This window comes from Agelaius tricolor, unplaced genomic scaffold (genome assembly GCF_023055355.1).
Source record: "Agelaius tricolor isolate 1412-34295 unplaced genomic scaffold, bAgeTri1.0.p SCAF_12, whole genome shotgun sequence".
NCBI lineage: Eukaryota > Metazoa > Chordata > Aves > Passeriformes > Icteridae > Agelaius > Agelaius tricolor.
Window position 1 is genome coordinate 22159660 of NW_027269272.1, and position 19254 is coordinate 22178913.

Here is a 19254-nt window from a genome sequence, read left to right on the forward strand (position 1 = left end):
CGTGTGTTTCTCCAGGAAGGTGGGCTGGCCTGGGCCTGGGAGGGGGTGAAATGTGTGCTGGAGTCCTCCTGGATCAGAGCCAGGGAGGAAGCCCTGCTCCTCAGCCCCAGTGAGGGCTGAACTGTGCCACTGGAAAGGCTGGCTTTGAGAGAGGAAGATTTTGGGAAATGCAGCAGCCTGAGCTGGAAAATGGATGGGAAATCCCTGTCCATAGCTGCTCAGGCAGCAAAGGTGTCTTAGGGCATCACAGGGCACAGGGACCCCCATCCCATCACTTCCAGGAGGACAACTTTTCAGCTGCATCACCTGTACTCTTTTTGCCCATGCTCTGGATCACACATCCAGGACTGGAGTCTCTCCAGCTTCACACCAGCAAAGGAGAATCGTATTTTAAAAGTGTATTTTTTTTTTTTTTGAGACTCACATTGATCGTGCCTTCTAGGTACACTGAAACACTGAGTTTCTCAAGGCAAGGTGGGGAAGGCAGATTTGCTCAATTTGCTCATTAGCAGAGCTGGAGGGAAGATTTAATTGGATCCAGTAGGATATTTTATTTTTGCATCTCAATTTGTATGGATTAGCACTTGAAAGATAAATCACTTTTAGTCTGACAGCTTAAAAGTAAAATCCCTGAAAGCTTATTGTTTTACTTCTAATGTAATTCTGTAGTATCTGTTGGCTTCTGACATTAATTTATATTCATTTTCTTATTTGCTAAAGCAACATAGACTACAGTAGCCTGTCAACATTTTCCTTTCTTGTAAATCCCTGTTCTCTTGAGTTTATAATGTGGTGAAATTAGTTCCAGGAAAACTTTGGATATGCAGCACTTGAGACTAAGACAAATTTGTTTATTAAAGATCTGGCTGAAACTGTTTTAGCTGAGATTGAATGTGACTTTGTGGGCAAGGAGGAGGGCAGGGCTCTGTTCCCATCTCTATCAAAAGAGCATGTCCCAGTTCCAGTCTCCCAGTCCTCCTGTCCCAGTCTGTTGGATCAGGGAGCCTGGGGCTTGCTGGCCCCCCAGCCCTGGTGGGTTGTGATGCTGAGAGAGCAGGGAGGGGCTGTAGGCAGCAGGATCATCCAAAAGTTTTCTGAGATCTACCAAGCCCTGCAATGTTGACACTTAAATCCAAAAAAAAAAAATTTAACCTAACTTGTCCCACTAGCTTCACAAAGATTCATCTCTTGAAACACTGCCTGGGGGCTATAAAATATGAGAAACAATCCACTCAGGCACTGTGCTTATATCTGTGTGTGTTGTATCTCGTTTCTACCTGCAGTTTCACAGGTTCAGAGGGAAGGGAGCAGGAGCTTTTTCTTGGGTGCCATTGGTGACATCTTGCTTTGGTGATTCTCTGGTCATACTGATGGTTCCCAGCTTTCTGGGATAACGAGCGAGACCTGGGAAAAATCATCTCAAACTTTCTAACATGAGAATCAATATTATTATTGATAATATATATATTATTGATAATATATAATCAACCTATTATTTCTGTACCTTCCTTCCCTGTTCTTGACCAGGTCTAAAAAGTTTCAGTCCTTCATTGAGAGCTGCCTAGTGAAGAACCACAGCCAGAGACCAACCACAGAGCAGCTGATGAAGCACCCCTTCATCCGGGACCAGCCCAACGAGAGGCAGGTCCGCATCCAGCTCAAGGACCACATCGACAGGACTAAAAAGAAGCGAGGAGAGAAAGGTCAGTGGGCAAGAGAGGAGGGTTACTGGAGAAGAAACAGCACTCTGAGCAATCCTTGACCTCTGCCATGTGCTCAAATATCTCTGTCTGGGCAACCTGTGACCTCTGCTTGGGGATCCCTAGTGCAGACCAGGGCACGTCCAGGCAGGTGAAGCTTATGGGTAAAAGAGGGAACACAAACAGGACTGGGTTGCCCAGTACTAGTTCCCCTTACTCAGATGGCTGAGATTGTTTGCAATCTCATTAAATTCAATAGATGTGAGCCTTCATGTGGTTTTGGGGACAGATTGTTTTGTGTGGTTTGATTCCTCTCAGTCGTTGAAACGAAAATAAATACCTGTAACTAAACAATGCGTGTTCATGCAAAGCAGACAGGTGACTGTCATTAGAGTTAATCAGTGTTTTTAAATATATTTCTTTTCCTAATGAAAAATGATGCCATTTTTTAGGCCAGGTGGTAATTTCCACATGGAACATCTAAGCCTTGATTCATTAAAGCGTGTGTATAAAATTTACGTTTGCATAGATCCGTGCTGGCGTGTGGGAGGGTGAAGCTGCTAAGCTGAATTTTCCCCAGCTCACGTATTTCATGCCAAGTGTGTTGATCTACGTGACATCCCTGCAGCACCAGCGATGAGCAGAGCTGTGCAAACCAACATCCAGATAAGACCCTTGCCCCAAAGCAATTCTGCTGACTAGGAATAACCCATTAAACTGAATGTTTTCAGTGAACTCTCCAGGCCCTATCAAAGCCCTCTGCAAGAAAGATCAGATAGCAGAAGAAACTTGTTAAAGTATTCAGCTGCTTGTGAACTGAATTTTAATTTGAAAGCTCATTTGTAGGATCCAGCAAATTAATATGTTGCTATTTCTCTTCTTATTGGTAGCGGAATTAATTTTTCATGCGTACCTTCCAGCCCCTTGTAATAGATTTCACTACAATCAAAACAATAAAATGGGATCCCAGTGAAGTATTAAATGTGTTTAGTCTGGCAAATGAAGGTTGGACCCTAGAGATGGAGAGTAATTGGATAAATGCAAGCCTTTCTTTGACTATAATTCCCTTCATCCGATAAAGATGATATCCCAGCAGAAATTGCAGTATGTAACACAACATTGCAGTGAGCTTTTATGTAGATATCTTCATTGCCTGGAAATTACATGGATTTGCATAGGAAAAGCATATGTTTAGGGAAAGAAGAGCTGGTGCCTTCAGAGCCTTGGTTAAATCCCACCTTCCTGTGGCTGTGGCTCCAGTGGCTGGTGGTGCACGTCCTGTTGCAGAGCCATCCTGAAGAAGGCGGTCACTCGCTGTCCTATAGAGATAAATTCTTATTTTGTGGATGCCCCCATCTTTACATCAAGCGGCTGTGGTTGTCAGGGCTGTTGCCCACTGTGCTGGTGCTTCCCTGGCCTTGTGGCCCCCATAAAACCACAAAATGCAGAGCAGTAATGCTGCTTATTCTTGGTCATGCAAGGTAAAGAGAATTGGCTGTTCTGCCTTCAGAGCTCTTGGGTTTTCAGCCACTGGAAAAACAAATGAGTCCAGCAAAGGGCACTGATGAGCAATTCTGTTCCTAGATGAGACAGAGTACGAGTACAGTGGAAGTGAGGAGGAGGAGGAGGAAAATGACTCTGGAGAGCCAAGGTAAGAATCAGCATTTCATTTGTGCCCTTACATCCCTTTAGCTGGGTATAAAATCAGCTTGGATCGTGGGCTCATGTGAACTGGAAATGGAAAAAGGACATTCTGAGCACAGAGTCTTGTTCCCTGGCAGAACAGAGGGAATTCTTGCTGCCGGGTGGTGCGTGGGCATGAACTGATGCTCTGGATCACCTTAACCAAAAGCTGGGGAAGAAAAACCCCATTGCCTGTGGGATCTGCAGCACAACATGGTACTGTCATGGGAATGTGGATATTGAGATGTGGAAAAATGTGAGGTGAAATTAAAAAATTCTTTAAAATGTGGTTCCTTCCATCCAAGTGTAACTAACTCCCTATTTCCATGTAATTTTTCACCATGAAACCTCCCAGGTGCTGCTGCAAGCACCGTGGGGCTGGAACTTTCTTTGCTGACATTTTTCAGAGCCGTTGTAATTAGTATCAGGTTATTCCATTATTTCTCTGAGATAATGTAGTATTTTAATAGCTGGCAATGATTCATGCTAAATGTGCTTTGTGCACAGCTAAATATAGTGCGTGCCAGCCGCTGCAGCACCAGAGGCTTTGGTTAGAAACTTAATGTAAAGGAAACCTTGCCATTCCCAGTGAGTAAATGACCGATGAGCCAAGAGCAAAGAAAAACTAATTGCCATCCTCCACCTACACAACCTGCCCTGACACCTGCAGGTCCCCATCCCTCCACCCCTGCTGCCCGAGCTCTGTCGGATGCTCGGATGCTGCTGGGATGGAGGGGAGAAGGGGCCACGCTGGAAAACCCTACAGGGACAAGAGCTTCAAGTCCGCAGGGAGGGGATCTTTAATGCTTCTCCTGCGTGCAGCTCCATCCTGAACCTGCCCGGGGAGTCGACGCTGCGGCGGGATTTCCTGCGGCTGCAGCTGGCCAACAAGGAGCGCTCGGAGGCGCTGCGGCGGCAGCAGCTGGAGCAGCAGCAGCGCGAGAACGAGGAGCACAAGCGGCAGCTCCTGGCCGAGCGGCAGAAGCGCATCGAGGAGCAGAAGGAGCAGAGGAGAAGGCTGGAGGAGGTAACTGGCCAGGGCCGAGCTTGGCTTTGGGTGGAGCAGCAGGGTTTCTGCTGGCAGATCCCAAGGGACTGTTGGTAATAGTTTGCCTCCTTGAGCCGCGTCTCATAAGTTCTTGGAGGTGTATTACTCACCCAAGTTAGCTCAGCTGCCCTTGGAGGCATGAAATCAGCAGGATGGCTTCTGGTGCAGTGTTGGAAACACAAAAGTTTAATAAAAGGCAAAATAACAAATAGAGAAAAACCGAGCCAGGTGCAAGAGGTTCTTGCTCCTGGTAAAACACATCACAAAAGCCATTAGGTTCTTTGTTCACTTCTTTTTTTAGTAAATTGACTTTTTGGCTCCTGTCCAATTAGCTGTCTTTAAGTTTGAGGTGAAGTCCCCTAGGCCTGTGAAGTGGTTTTTTCACCTAATGGAGGAGAGAAACTTCTGGGCTTCTGTCCTTTTTGAGGGGACAAAGGATAATTTTGTCACTCTGTCAACAAGGGGCACATTCCTGTGACTGTTCTCAGGTGGTTTAATGTCACGTGCTGACCTCTCCAGTCAGTAACCCCAAACATTTTGTCACACTGGTCAAGCCCCTCTGCTCATCCTTTTGGTGTAGCCACCTCCAGCCACTCTCCCCACCATAGCCAAGTGTTGCCAACTTTTGTGAAGGTAATAGAACTGGTTTGCTGTAAATAAACCCTTGGAATTCCAAACCTAAAGGGGTCCCTGGAACTACTGAGCAGAGTTAGCCCATGACTGGGGTGACAGCTGTGTTCAGTCAAGGTGTGCAATCCAGCATCTGTCAAGTTCATTATCATTATTTGCTCCTGTGGACTGTTACAGTTGAAAAGAAGCTGAAAAGCTCAATTTGCCCTGTCCCTGGATCCATGTGCCATTTGTGTCCCATTTAATCCATAATTTCAACTGCAGTCTTACAGTCCCTGCCAATTACAATTTCTCTTGCAGGGGAGGGGCAGATGCCTGCCTGACTTGTGCAATGATCCATATGTGCCCTGAAGGATAAGATTTCATTACCCTTGTCTTAACATACCAGCCACAAATGCAATTGGTCTTAAAATTATCCACCCCATTTAAAATCCAGCTGCAGGATTTGACCTTGTGACTTTGGGTGTCCCTGAGCTGCTCAGCCTGGCCATGTGCTCTGGAGGAAGTGCTTGCTTTTGTTTTAGCTCCTGGTTCTTGTATTGAAGAAGTTCACCAAAAAATAAAGGGGTTTTTCCCCATCTCTTGGGGGTTTTGATGGGGTTTTTCAAAAAGGCTCCCATTGCCTTGCTCTGAACTCAGCCCAAGTGACTCATTGAAGGGTTCATACGTTGAGGGTCATTAAATTAGCTTTCTGAAGAGGTCACCATGTGTCTGATAAAAGGGCTTGCAGTAAATGGACTATTAAAGCATCCACCCCCTTAATTTGCACAAGCAAGAGGTCTCCAGTCTCTCCCTGTACTGGGTAATGCCTCAGGCCAGGGGCACAGACAGGAAGGAATTTCAGGCAGCTGATGGTGATGATGGTGATGGTGTGGCCCCTCTTCGAGGTGGTCCTCTGAGCCCCTCCAGGGCAAAAATCAACACAGGCAAATCCCAGGCAAAGCATTTTTTCAGTCTGGTAAATATGTAGGTCTGTGGTGTTGTGAGAGCACAGAGTGTTCAATACTTTGTAGGTCAGGCTTTGCTAGAGCCCTGCACCCATCCCAAGGCTGGCAAGCTGCTTTGGGAGAGGACAAGGTTGGCACATAGGTGCACCCCAAAATCCCCTGCCCCAGTGGGTGTTTGTGAGGACTGCTGTAAGGAAGCCTGGTTCTGCCTTTGTCTCAGCCTGCTTGCTGCAAGCAGTACAGGAGCAGAACAACAGCAGAATAAAAGCAGACACCAGATTAGCTGCAATCCTGTAATGAATACAATGCTTGCTGCTGTATTAATATGTTCTCTTCACATGGAAGAAAATTGTTCTCTCTTTGCTGCTTCCCAGGCAGGTTTTGAATGGAGGACTAATCCCTTTGCTAAGCAGGAGAGCTCTGCCCTGAGCTACAGAGTTGCTGCCTTGCTGGGCTGGGCTGTGCTCAGTCCCCTGGGCTCTGCAGTTCCCTTCTGTTGTGTCCCCAAGTCATTAAAAGTTAATGCCACCATAGCCAGGATTTAAACCCAATGCCTTTTTTAATGGCTTGAAACAGCCCCTTCACCCACTGCCTTCTTCCCAGCTGCCTCACAGCTTTTGGACCTCAGCTGAAAGGGGAATGTGCTGTGGCAAAGCTGGCCAAGAGGTGTTGGCAAGCTCCTGCCACGTCAGAGGAGTGGGGAAAGGCAGGGGGGCTGTGGCTGAAGAGCATCCTCTGCCCCCTTGATGTGACTTGTCCCACAGGCTCAGCCAGGATCAGGGCAGATGCTGGGGCCAGCTGGCAGCTGTGGTAGCCCCAGCACCTTCTCAGGTGCCCATTTCCTCAGGTCCATCTGGCCAGGTTTAGCTTCACCTGCGTCCAGCCACAGAGTGAAATGAGCTCTGCTCTCTATTAGACACTGTTTGTGTGGTGAGCAAGGAGCAGCTGAGTTGCTATGGTGAGGATTAAAGCTGGAGTCCTTGAAAGAGGCACAGACCTTCTGTTGCAAACGTGGTGGGCTGTGGCACTGGTGAGGACAGATGCTCCCCAGCATGGCTGGCTGTGGCTTTGCCAGCTGCAAGGTGCCCTGAATCTGCAAAACCAGAAAATCTGGAAGTGCAGAGATGAGCAAATAAAGTTTCATGGCTGCTGCAGTTTGGATATAGTTTGGATCTGGTCTTTGCCCTTGCTGGGTATTTAGGGGCAGGAAGCCTCTGATGGGCAGCCACCAGCAGCTGTCACAGTTGTGCTGAGTTTGGTGTGGCTGAGGCTCCCAGAACACTGCATGGCTGTGGAGTGCTGCTCCAGCCAGGCTGCTGCTGTTGGGCCTCTCTGCTTTTTCCTACACCAGCTTTGCACTAGCTTTCATTAATGACTCTTGGCCAGAGATTTATTTTGGTTAATGGGAGCAGGATTTCTTCCATGCTCCTTTATGGTCTGAGTAAGATGGGGTGTGCCTCCAGCAGGCAGCAGTGGTACCAGCAGATCTCTGGGGGAACAGACCAGTGGAAGACTCAGATTACTGTGTTTTCAAAATAAATTTGACCTTTAAAACACAGCAGAGCAGCCGGGACAAATAAACCCTTGGAGCTGGTGGCTTTTGGGTCTCCAAAGTCAGCCTGTTGAAGCTGCCAAACACATTACTGTGTTTACAGAAAGAGCTCCTACTCATCATAAGATGCCGTGGAGGTGTCCAGGCTGAGGGAGTGAGTTGGCATTTGGGACCAAGTGCAGCTCCAAAAAGATTGATGTAGAAGGATGCCAAGCTCAGAAATGCCTGGAGTTAATTTGTACTGGAGATGCACAGCAAAAGAGCTGAAGAAAGGCCTTAGTGGGATAGCTGGCCCATTCCCCCGTCAGTGAAGACCTTCAGGAGGTTTGCTTGGTGGTTTTCCAGTGCTATCTTTAAATACTGGCAGAGGTAGAGCTCCTACCCTTTCTCATGTCTCATTTAACAGAGCTCAAAATGAAAGAATCACAATTTTTCTGTCACCTTGATCTTCCTAAATGGGGATTTCTGAACCTCTCACAAAGTACCTCCCACGTTAGGGCTTTTTTGGGGAAATCCACCATCTCCTGATGTTGCTCTAACAATACCATCAAATGCATATAGAAAAAAAGTCAAGTGAGGAAGTCTGGTGGTGTCTTTATGGCCTTCTGGGTGCCCTTGAGACCTTGCTGCCATCCTTTGCGTGTCTCCTTGCATCTGTTGGACACTTGGGTCTCCTTTTTCAGGAGCTGACCAATTTCCTTCTCTGAGGCTGAATCTTCTTCCAGGCAGCCAAAGAGATTTAGATTTGCAGCTGTCTTTAATTGCAGTGGAAGTAAAAATGCCCAAGCCAGCTTTGAAACCGGGGCTTTCATGGGAGCAGAGTTGCAGCTTTGTTTCCCTCATACAGAAAGTTGGTCTCATGAATTCAAAATGTGCACCAGAACTAACCCTCCAATTAGGAAATTAAATATCAATAGATCCAACAGCACTGCAGAAAATGTTTGTGTCATGCAGAAGGGTGAATAGGCTTGAATATATTTTAATTTTTCCCTATATATACATATATTAGATATATATAGTTCCCTAATCAGCCTTCCATTTGTTGCTGGCACAGAATGAGCCTTGATGCACTGGTTTAACCACCAAAACTCCAGCTGAGCTGTAGGAATAACACATCCTGGGGTCAGGAGCTTTAGGGATCCTGCAAGACAAATCTCTGTGCAGACCCCTTGGCAGCAGTGGGCAGATGGAGTCAGAGAGGGCTTTACATAACCTCATTTTTCTGCCAAATTGTGGATTTTTCTCCATTCTAGGTATAAAATGAAGGTCAGATCATTACAGGGAATGTACCAGGCAGATCTAAGCATCTTGCTGTTTTCATTTGAGGTTCCAGTTAGTGCACTTACAGAGCTGGATGTTCAAGGGATAAAAAATTGCTCCTGTAAATGTTAACCAGCAGAACACCACCAACTAGAGGCTCTTATAAAGCAATTAAAAAAAAAATTCAGCATTTAGTTACAGGTAAATTTAGGTTATCTAAAATGGTAGTTTGTTATCTTCTTCTGCTTGTGCAGTTGTCCTATAGCTTGTAGGAACCTTGTCATTAAGATGGCAGCCCCCTCATAGTTGTGGGGTCCATGGGGACACTGCAGTGGTCCCAGCAGCATTCCTGCACCCATTTCCAGGGAGAGCTGTGTTGCAGCAGCTCCTGTAGTACAGGTATGAGCTAAACCTCATGTCCCTCTCATTTTCCTTTGGTCAGGAAACATGTAGGGCTCATAGTTCCTGAAGCATGAGATTCCTCCTGCATGGGGCACCCATCCCTTCGTGGTGATCCCGAGCAAAAGCTCTGCAGTGGTTCAGAGCAAATCAGATCCCTGTTTGCCATGGTGGGAAGTTCTGACCCAGTTTCTCTACCAGTGGGAAACACCTCTCCATGCTCCAGTGCTCGGTGTGTCAGAAAAGATGATGTTCCAGCCACAGCCACTCTTTCCCTGGTGGCTCAGATAAATGAGCCTGTCACAACAACGCAACCACCTAGAATATTTGTTTTCATTTGTCACTTGGAATTCCCCTTCCACTTCTTTCCTGGCTCGTGCTGGTGTTTGGGAGCAGCAAGCCAGGGTTTCCAGGAGCTTCTTCTTACAAGTGTCATTGCCTCTCTGAGCTCCCAGGGTTCAAGGGGCAGCTGCAGCTCTCCCATTGCTCGTAGCCCAGGATGTGTCTGATGTAGCAAAGTGAGCTTGCTCTTTGAAGTCCTTGTTTCATGCCAGGCCTCCAAGGGCCTCCCCACCAGAGGTTTTGCCTTTGTGTGTCTTCTCTCATCAATATTTAAAACCTGTCATATCTGGTGCAGTGCAAATAAGATCCCGTTCTGGCTTACAAGCAGCTACATATAGCTTTACCTGCAGAGTTATATAAATGCAGCCCTAATTAATTGGTGCTCTTGCCTTGCATGAATAATGGATCTGGATAGTGTAAATACACACAGTAGTTTTAGGCTTGGAGAAATGTGGGAAGTGTGCTCTTGCAGTGGGAGAGGGAGGTCAGAAAACAGGGAGAAAAGGAGGCAAGGAAAGAGAGATCTTTGAATCTTTGAGGGGTTTTTTGGTTGTTTTTTTTTTAATTTTGGGGTTTTTTTGGGTTTTTTTGTTTGTTTTGTTGGTTTTGGTTTTTTTTGTTGGGTTTTTTTTTTTGTTTTGTTTTGGGGTTTGTTGCTTGTTTCTGTTGTTTTTTTTTTTCTGTTTCTACATGCGCTTGTTTTCAGCTGCATCTCCCTGATCCAAATCCTTCTTTCAAAAATGGTCCACATCATCCTTCAGGAATGGAGAAATGGTCCACATCATCCTAATACTGGGGAGACTGGGGTTTTGCCCACTGCAGTGCCAGGTCCTCTCCAGATGTTTGCCAGCTGCTGCAGCGGGGCCATACAGGGATGGCAGCTGATTCAGCCCTGCTCTGCTGGGCTGCAGTGTTCAGCTGAAGGTGCTGGTAATGCTACCAATGGTGACAAATGACCTGCTTATAATGTGACCTGACAAATGTGATGTGGAGCTGCAGGGCAGTGCTGCCCTGCTGGCCTCCATAAATGTGTGTGTTGGATCCTGCTCAGAGCCTCAGCCCCAAGAGCCTGCCTGCAGCAGGGTGCAGGGGGCCCTGAAGTATCCAAAAGAGCATCAGGCTCTTTGGCTTTGAAGGGAAGTGGTCCCTGTGGGCCTCAATTCTCATTCCTGGAGTTAAATGGGCTTTTAGAAGGCTGCTGGTGAGATGCTGCCTGGAAGGAAAGGGGCCAGAAGTGGGGCAAGCTCACTGGGGCACATGGGACCCAGGAAGGACGGTGTGCTACTCCCTCCTTGAGGAAATTGCTTTTGCCTCCTTGTTTGGAAGGATTTGGATTTGTTCACCTACTAGATTGGTAATGAAGACCATTTGGGTGATTTTTATTTAAGAAATAGCTGTGGTATTCAGGGCCTTGCCTCCTGCCAGCCAAGCCCAGCCGACACAAGCATTATGTGCTTTATTCAGCAGCGTGATAGTTTATCTAAAAAAGCCAACCATTAAAGCCCACCCCCAAACCAGTGTGGCACAACTGGGACTGGAGCTCAGGGTAACATTTATTCAACACTTTAGTCTGAAGATCTGTGCTTCAGAGGTCATGGGAGCAGTGACTATCACCAAAGGAGGTCAGGGAGCACTGGAAAAGCCAAGAAATCCAGTATATCACCAGGATGCTGCAGAGTGCTTGTGTCCTGGTGGTGAACCCTCTGCATTTTCTAGTGCAGAGTCCCAAAAGCTGCAGCCAGGCCCACATTGCCCTGTTGCCAGCGAGGACAGGAGTGCACACAGAGCAGCACATGCATCCCCTGCCCACGTGGGCAGTGCCAGTGACTGTGCCCGGTGTGGGACACGCCGCTGTCTGCAGCTGGCAGGTTATTTCAGGTTGGAGACAGATTTTCCTTGCCTGAGGCAAGTGGAGCAGCTCTGATAAATATTGCTATAGGTGGCACTAAAGCTGTGCTGCAGCTCAAGGAAATCATTGGAGTCCATGTGGATGTTACCTGTGGGTGAGGAGGCAGCAGCAGGACAGGCTCTGGCTCCTGATGGAAATGTTGGGGTCTTTAAATGTTTGTCACAACATCTGTAGATAGATTTATCTCCATGGATATCTATCTGTAAAGATATCCTTGGATGTGTATCTCCACAGAATATGGAGGAAAATACAGTATCTCTATAGGTATCTACGGATGGATACAGATTTTAAATCAGTCTGTGCAGTGCAGGTTCCTGCAGAGCAGCAGTTTCACACGGAGGCAATCTTGGTCTCTGGAATGCTCAGCCAGCTCTTCAGCTGCTGGCTCCAGCCCTCCCCAGGGTTTAGTGAAGGCATGGCAGTGCCAGCTTCTCCAGTGCCAGCATTCCCATGCACTGCTCAGCCACTGTGCTCGGCAAGGGAGAGGAAAAAAGAGGAGAAGGAAGGGCCAGGTTTCTGCTTCAGCGGGTGCCTTCCCGCTGGCGTGAGGCTGCACCGAGGGGATGATGGGGATGATGGAGTCAGGGCAGGCAGCTCCAGAGCCAATCCCGGCATTTGAGTGCCCTCTGCCGATGCTGCATGTGGTGCTGCATGTGGTGCTGCAGTGAGGGGCTGCCCTGGCCAGCAGCCTGTGCAGCACTGCAGCACTTTGCTGCCAGCCCCTGCTCCCAGCATGGTTCAGGCAGCTGGAGGAGTTAGGCTGGGTTAAAAGCAGGCGTGTGGGGGCTGCAGGTGCACCCAGGGTGACTCACAGCAGGCTGTGGGTTGTCATCACCCCAACAGTCTCTGTCAGCAAAGGTGCTACAGAGTGGAGCGTGCAGGAATGCACCCAGGAGGGAGTGGGGCAGGTAGGACCTGACAATAGCAAGGGAAGTCCCAGCTCATTTGGTGCTTCAAAAAGGGAAAACCCTTGGATTTTGAGTCTTTCCTGTTGGTTTCTGGTCTCAGCAAACATAAAGAGGGATGCATTTCCCTGTCAGTAGGCAGTAAGTCCCCTGGCTCTGTCCCTCATCCTCATGGGTGGGTTTGGGGCTGAGATGTGTTACCTGGAGGCAATGGGCTCATGTAGCTCCCAGGTGTCCAAGGCCTCATTAACCCCCTGGTTGGCCATGCTGGGGCATGGGGACCATGCACTGCCCCCATGGCTTCATCTGCAGGTGGGAGAAGAAATGATCTGGTTCTGGCCGGGAGGATGCTGTGGGTTCTCCACAGCCAGTGCCAAGCACCAGAGCGTGTGAGGATGGAGTGGCATCAAGGAGTCCCTCTACCACCCAGTGATCTGCTTGGATGGGTGGGAGCCCTCTGGGTCTGTGGGCAAGGCAACACCCCAAAAACAATGAGAAAAAGGACTTTGAGCTCCTGGGGAGAGGGATGGGGATGCTGACCGGTTCCTCCTGCCCCCCACAGCAACAGAGGCGGGAGAAGGAGCTGCGGAAGCAGCAGGAGCGGGAGCAGCGCCGGCACTATGAGGAGCAGATGCGGCGGGAGGAGGAGCGGCGGCGCGCGGAGCACGAGCAGGTACCGGGCTGGGAGCACGCCTTCCTCTGCCTCTCATCAGAGATCTTCCTGTAAACACTCGTTTTTTACCACTTGAGAGCAAATTGCTTAATTGTTAACACTGCGTGTGTCGCTTTCACTGCTGTTGTTTATTTCTGTGTGGATCCACTCGCTGGCCCGCAGATGTGAAGGCGCTTGGTGCAGGTTTTCCACGCCCGCTTGTTCTTGGGGTCAAGTTTTTTTGTTATTCTTGGGTAATGTCTGCCATTCCCCAGCAGTTTCCATTCTTGTAGAGTGGTGGACACCCTGGGCTCTTTGGGCAGGGCTGGAGGGTGCCAGGGCTGATTGATGAGATCACTTGGGCGGGGTGGATGTGGGTGCCCACCTCATTCTCCTTCCTCTCTGGAAATACCGGCTCTTTTACCTTCTCTCTCTTTTTCCTTTGATCCTTGCTGCCCATGCCTCCAGGAGTACATCAGGCGACAGTTAGAGGAGGAGCAGAGGCAGTTAGAGATCCTGCAGCAGCAGTTGTTGCAGGAGCAGGCGCTACTTCTGGTAAATGGGAGGCCACGGCCACGCTTGCCGCTTCCTGCCCGTGTCGTGTCCGCATGCATCCGTGTGCCCCCAGTGCCTCCTGGCATGCCCAGACATGGGGGACACAGCTGTCACCACCCTACCTGGAGCCTCCTGTCCTGCTCCATGGCTGCAGCATGCCTGGATGCCCCGTTCTGCTCGGGGCTGGCTCCCCTCATGGTGCACGGCTCTCATCGCGTCCCTCTGCAGCATTGGCGTGTGTGTGCGTGTGTGTCCTCCTGAGAGGAGCAGCCCTGGTTGCTGCTGAAGTTTTGGAGGCTGTTTGCAGCATGTTGGGGTGTGTTTGAGCTGTTGTATGCCTGCATCCATCAAACCCACCCTGCCACGTTGTTCTTCGTGTTCTGAGTGAAGGCTTTTGTTTCAATTTCCTCGCAGGAACACTGTCTATTCCCTTGTGTGCTGTTTGCATTCTTGATGTCCTCTTTTTTATTTAATTTGGGTTTGAGTTATCCTTTTTACTGCTGGTAGCTGTTACTCTTACTGCATTTTCTTTTAATCTACAGGGTTGTTTGTTTGGGGTTTTTTTCTCTTGCTATTTTATTTAGGAAAAACAAAATCCCTCACACAAACCATTACCTTTTAAAAGGACTTCTCAAAATTATTTACTCCTTTAAACTCATAGAGCTGTAGGGATTCAGAAAGATCACACAGTTGGCTTTGCAGTCTGGCTCTTCTCGGGATCAATTAATTGGTCCTGCAGAGGAGTTGGCTTCAGTTGAGTTTTGTCTGACCATAAAATCATGAAATGGTTTGGCTTGGAAGGGACATTAAAGACTGTCTCTTTCCAACCCCCTGCCATGGGCAGGGACACCTTCCACTAGACCAGGTTACTCTGAGCCCCATCTTGACCAGGTGATGTTTGGCTCCTCATTGAATTGATCCTTCTTTTCTCTATCCAGAAAAACTTGGGCAAAGCCAGTGGTAACTCCTAAGCAAACATCAGCCCTCAGTGGGTCTTGCAGGGTTTCCCTGACAAGGCAGCACTCACATCCCCCATTCCTCCCAAACAGGGCAAAGCATCACTGGCAGAGTCACAACTCTGAATTTGCTGGCTCTGCTGTCTCTCCTTGGGGATGCTTTACAGCTCAGCCCCCAGCGTCCTCCAAATCAGTGAGCTCTGCCAGAAAACAGCCTTTCAGATGCTCAGGCCCCATTGTTGACCCAAACAGATAAATCTGCAGGTTGCAGGCTGGCTGGGCACCTTGTGACTGTGTTTTCTCCTGGGCAGGAGTACAAGCGCAAGCAGCTGGAGGAGCAGCGGCAGGCGGAGAGGCTGCAGAGGCAGCTCCAGCAGGAGAGGGACTACCTGGTGTCCCTGCAGCAGCAGCAGCAGCAGCAGAGGCAGGACCAGAGGCCAGCAGAGAAGAAACCCCTGTACCATTACAAAGAAGGGATAAATGCCAGCGAGAAGCCAGCGTGGGCCAAGGAGGTAAGGGAGAGCAGGGAGGATGATGGTGCTCGTGTGCATCTGCAGGGCTGGGTCTGAAATACACCCAGCAGGTCGTGCTGCACAGGGTGGGGATCCAGGAGATGCCATCAGCTGTGCTGGGAACACTCCCAGCTCTGTGCAGTGTGTCTGGGTTTGTACAAACAGGGGAGGTTTTTCCATGAGGGCATGTGAGAAGGAGAGTGAATCCCTCCTGGAGGGGTTCAGCCTGTCTGGGGGCTTGTGGACATAGAATCATACAATTCAATTAAGGGGTTGGAATGGAACCTTGAAGATCATCTCCTCATTCTCCTTCCTGGCATGTCCACAAGTCTGCAGGGGTCAGGGGTGAATGCAGAGGGTGATGGTTGTGAGGTTCTTTGCTGAGCCCTAATTCTGCATAGGCAGGGGTTGGACAGCTTTTCCCCAGGCTCAGGGCTGTATCCCTTGGGGTTGCTCTTTCCTGATTTTTTTCTCTCAGGCAAAAAGAGGGGATTGTAATAGTTGTGAGATCTTGAATATTAATTATTGCTAGTCTGAATAGTCTTGAAAAGATTAAGACGTGCATTGTCTGCAGTGCAGATTCAGGACCATGTGCAAATTCTTTCTCCTTAATCTCTTTGTGGTGACTCCAGTAAGACTGGTGCCTGCTCTTGCTATTAATTTTTCTAAAGTTGCATCATCATTCTCCAGCCCTTTCAGTGAGAGAAGAGGTTTGATAAGTGGGATTGCAGATGAGGTGTTCCAGATGTGCTGAGCTGCCTCTGATGAGAGAGGCACCTGGGTGGTGCCTCTGCAGCTTTCTGCAGAACTGGGTCACTCTTGTCCATCTGCTGGGGTGCTGAGAGTAGGTAGTGGGCAGGGAAAAGGGAATAAACTCTGTCTTTTATTGCCTGGTTTTAAGTAAACCCTCTAGAACATTGCTTAAGTACTTCTGGCACTGTCTGCAAAACTTTAGCAAAGATATGTAAAAAAGAATATTATTTTTTTCTCTGAGGTGAAGGAGAAGAGTGCTGGATTTAGCTTTCCCTTTCAAACACAAAGGCCCATTTCTTCTGTTTCATGGGGCTGGCATCTTTTTGATGCTGTCCCTGGAAGCAGGACATTGGGAACTGCACAATGTTAATAAGAGCAGCAGAACATGGCCTCTTCCCCTTTGCCAAAATCATAGGGAAGATGAGGTTTCCTATTGTTGGGGAACTTCTCCAGCTTCCACCAATTAGCTCTCCAAACCATTTATTCCTTACCTGTGTCACTCTGTCTGGTTTCTAATTAAATGCTCCAAGCTGTGGCATCTTTCTGCTGTTGGGAGCACTAGTTTGATGAACTGTCTCAGCAAAGCACCCTTGGGAATCTCCCAGAATGACTCCTCTTGCCTCCATCCTGTTTTATCTTCTGTTTAGTCCTACTTTTAACACAATTCAGGTACTTTGCTGCATATATTGAAGGCCCACCTTTGCTGGCTCCACAGATAGATTTGTGCTGATACTTAATGAGCCCACCATGGATTTTGTTATAGTTTAGCAATTTCCATACCCAGCCCATGCATGCTAATTTAACAGAAATATTGAGACTTTGTTTTCCTGCGGGAACAATGAAAAGACGAGTCTGGTGCTCAGCCTACAGTTTCTGGAGGCTGTGCAAAGCTTATTTGGATATTTCCTGAGGATTTTGCATTATATCCCATACCGTCCTTGTTTTTATGCTTTTTTGGTCTCAAGTCTTCTCTCGCAGGAGCTTGATCACCACAGCTGAGCCCTCCTCATGCTGTGCCTGTCTTTGCTTTTCCCACCTCTCCTTTATGCACACATTTTCCCACCTCACTGGTTTTCACAGGGTGACCCCAAGACCCTGCAGGAATGGGATAAAGCATCAGAATGAGGCCGTGGTCACTCACCTTGTGGTTGTGCCCCTGCATCCCCTGGTTAAGGGACTGGCCTGTTGGTGATGACAAAGCTCTGGGTGAGGAACCAGCCTGTGCTGCATCTCTCACAGCTTCCCCAGAGCACAGACAAGGATTTCTCTTGATGCTGAACGAAACAGTCTGAGCAGATAGTCCTGCCAAAACGCATGGATGCACATTCCCTTCTGCTGCCCCTTCTACTCATCTTCTTGTTACCCAGGGTTATCCACTGGAAGCTAACTTGGGATGTAGCTTGGATGCTGTCCCAGACCTGTCCTGTTTTTCCAGACACATCTCTTATAATTATGGACTATTTGGGCCTTTTTGGAGATCATGTTGGGACCCTCTGGTGATCCAGCCAGGGGTGTGGCATTAGCACTCTGAGCTGTGGTCCTGTAATTAGCAGCTCCCTATGTTACTGACTTTTTTGTTATGGATCAGTATTTGCTGAACAAGGTGTTGCAGATAGCCAGGAAAAGCTTGGTCAGCTGAAGGATGGGTTTGGGCAGGAATATACCACACATCATTGTGCAGAAAGGAGGGGACAGGTTTCTACATCTTCCACGTGGTGGCTGGCCCCTGTGGTGCTTTCCCAGTGTTCAGAGCTTCCTCAAGAGAACTCAGGGCTCAGCTGTGCATCACATCATTGAGCTGTTCTGTTCTCTGCAGCAGCCAACACCCACAATCAGCCCCTCCTTCAATCCCCATGGCTTTTATCCTGCTCTCACTTTGAAGTGATGTATTAAAACATCAGCAGCCTTCTGCTGGGACTGCAGACACTGCTAAGGATGTTTCCTGTTTGGGGAACCTTGAGTTCAATTAGAGATGGTCTGTACTTGAGCAATAATGAACTCCTGAAGGGTTTTGCTGCCTTTCCCCCCTTTCTGCCTAACAGTGGAATCAGCAGGGCCCCACCAAGCACAGCTGGACAGTCTCAAGAGCATCCTCTGCTGTGCTGGTCCCACAAGGTGCAAGTGAGGAGCTACTGGCAGTGGGAAATCAAGCACCTTCCCAGTACCCAGACATCCCCATTTGATCCCTCTCCTGCCTTCTCCTGCACACCAGCTTGGAGATCCTCCACCATCAGCTGCACCTCGGGGCCTGGCGTTGTGCCGGGAGCAGCTGGCGCGCGGCGGCTCCGTCTCCGCCTGTCGCTGTCACTGCCAGGGCTTGGCTGAGGAGGAGAGGGACTGGAGCAGCCGTGACCCAGCACTCAGGCTGCTGCTCCCTTTGCAGAGGCAGTTCTCCTTCCACCCTGCTGCCCTTCTTGTCCCTGTGTCCCCTTCCTTGGGCACTGCTGAGCAGAGCTTTGCGTGGCCTCTGCTCGCTGGTGGGCCTGGGGAAGTTGTGGTGACCTTCTAGGACACAGCAGTAGCCCAGGATACTTAAACTCAAGAAATAGTCCATAACACAAATTTCTTACCTAGACTTAACTCTGTCTCATGCTCAGTCTCTGAAAAGGATTCATTTTTATTCATATAATAATTGTTTTGTTTCATGAGTATTTATTTAAAGAAGAGCTGTGGTTCTTTCTGAGCAAACCTGTTGTAAAGATTGCCTTTTACTGTGGCATCATCCACGGTGGAATCGAGACATGCTAGGGGCATTTAACACTTTAATGACACATAAATAAAATACACATCAGATCTCGAGGTATCAAAAATTCTGCATAGCATATGCTGCCTGAATATCAATGCACAGCCTAACTGCAGGATGGCATGGCCAGGTGAGCTGAAACCACCGTGTTCCCATCAAGGGTAGCTGAAAGCAGTGGGCTTTGGGTTGATGTTCTCTCTCAGTAAAAGAGGTTTTTCCCCTCCCATACATGACAAGGTGCCAGACTCAGTAAATTCAGATCAAAGCCAACATTTTTCTGGCTGCCATGTTTATTCTTTTATTCAGATCAAACAAAATTACCTGTTGTGGTGTTTAAAACAGCAAAGGAAAATGGTCCCCTTGCTGAAAGATCCATTTGAGAAGAAGCAAGAGCTTCTCGGGAGTCTTGCTGCCTTTTCTTTATGTTTTCTTTTTAGTTTCTTTATTTTTTCCATTTCATATTCAGAAACTAATTAAGCATATAAATTCAAGCAGTCCTTTTCATACCTTTAAAATGCATTTATTGCATTTGATAATCCAAGTTTTGACCCAAGTTTGATGGAAAACTTGGATTCCGCGATCACAGAATCACTTAGGTTGGGAAACACCTCCAAGATCATAAAGTCCAACCTGTGACTGATCACCACCTTGATCAAGCAATAGATATGATACACCTAAGGAGAAAAGAGCTCCCTGTATGTTTTTGCC

The 19254-nt window shown here is 48.3% G+C and overlaps 1 protein-coding gene across 5 annotated transcripts in view; it reads left to right on the top strand.

The window, feature by feature from the left end:
• Window positions 1-19254, top strand: part of TNIK (TRAF2 and NCK interacting kinase) — a 150786-nt gene that overhangs the window by 99520 nt on the left and 32012 nt on the right. For 3 of the 5 annotated variants that reach the window (XM_071438070.1, XM_071438071.1, XM_071438074.1), the window contains exons 10-15: window positions 1528-1703; window positions 3285-3351; window positions 4206-4410; window positions 12938-13048; window positions 13496-13582; window positions 14850-15050. In XM_071438070.1, coding sequence (XP_071294171.1) covers window positions 1528-1703; window positions 3285-3351; window positions 4206-4410; window positions 12938-13048; window positions 13496-13582; window positions 14850-15050 — 847 coding nt within the window. The remainder of the gene's footprint in view (window positions 1-1527; window positions 1704-3284; window positions 3352-4205; window positions 4411-12937; window positions 13049-13495; window positions 13583-14849; window positions 15051-19254) is intronic. The other 2 variants (XM_071438072.1, XM_071438073.1) reach the window with 1 other exon arrangement.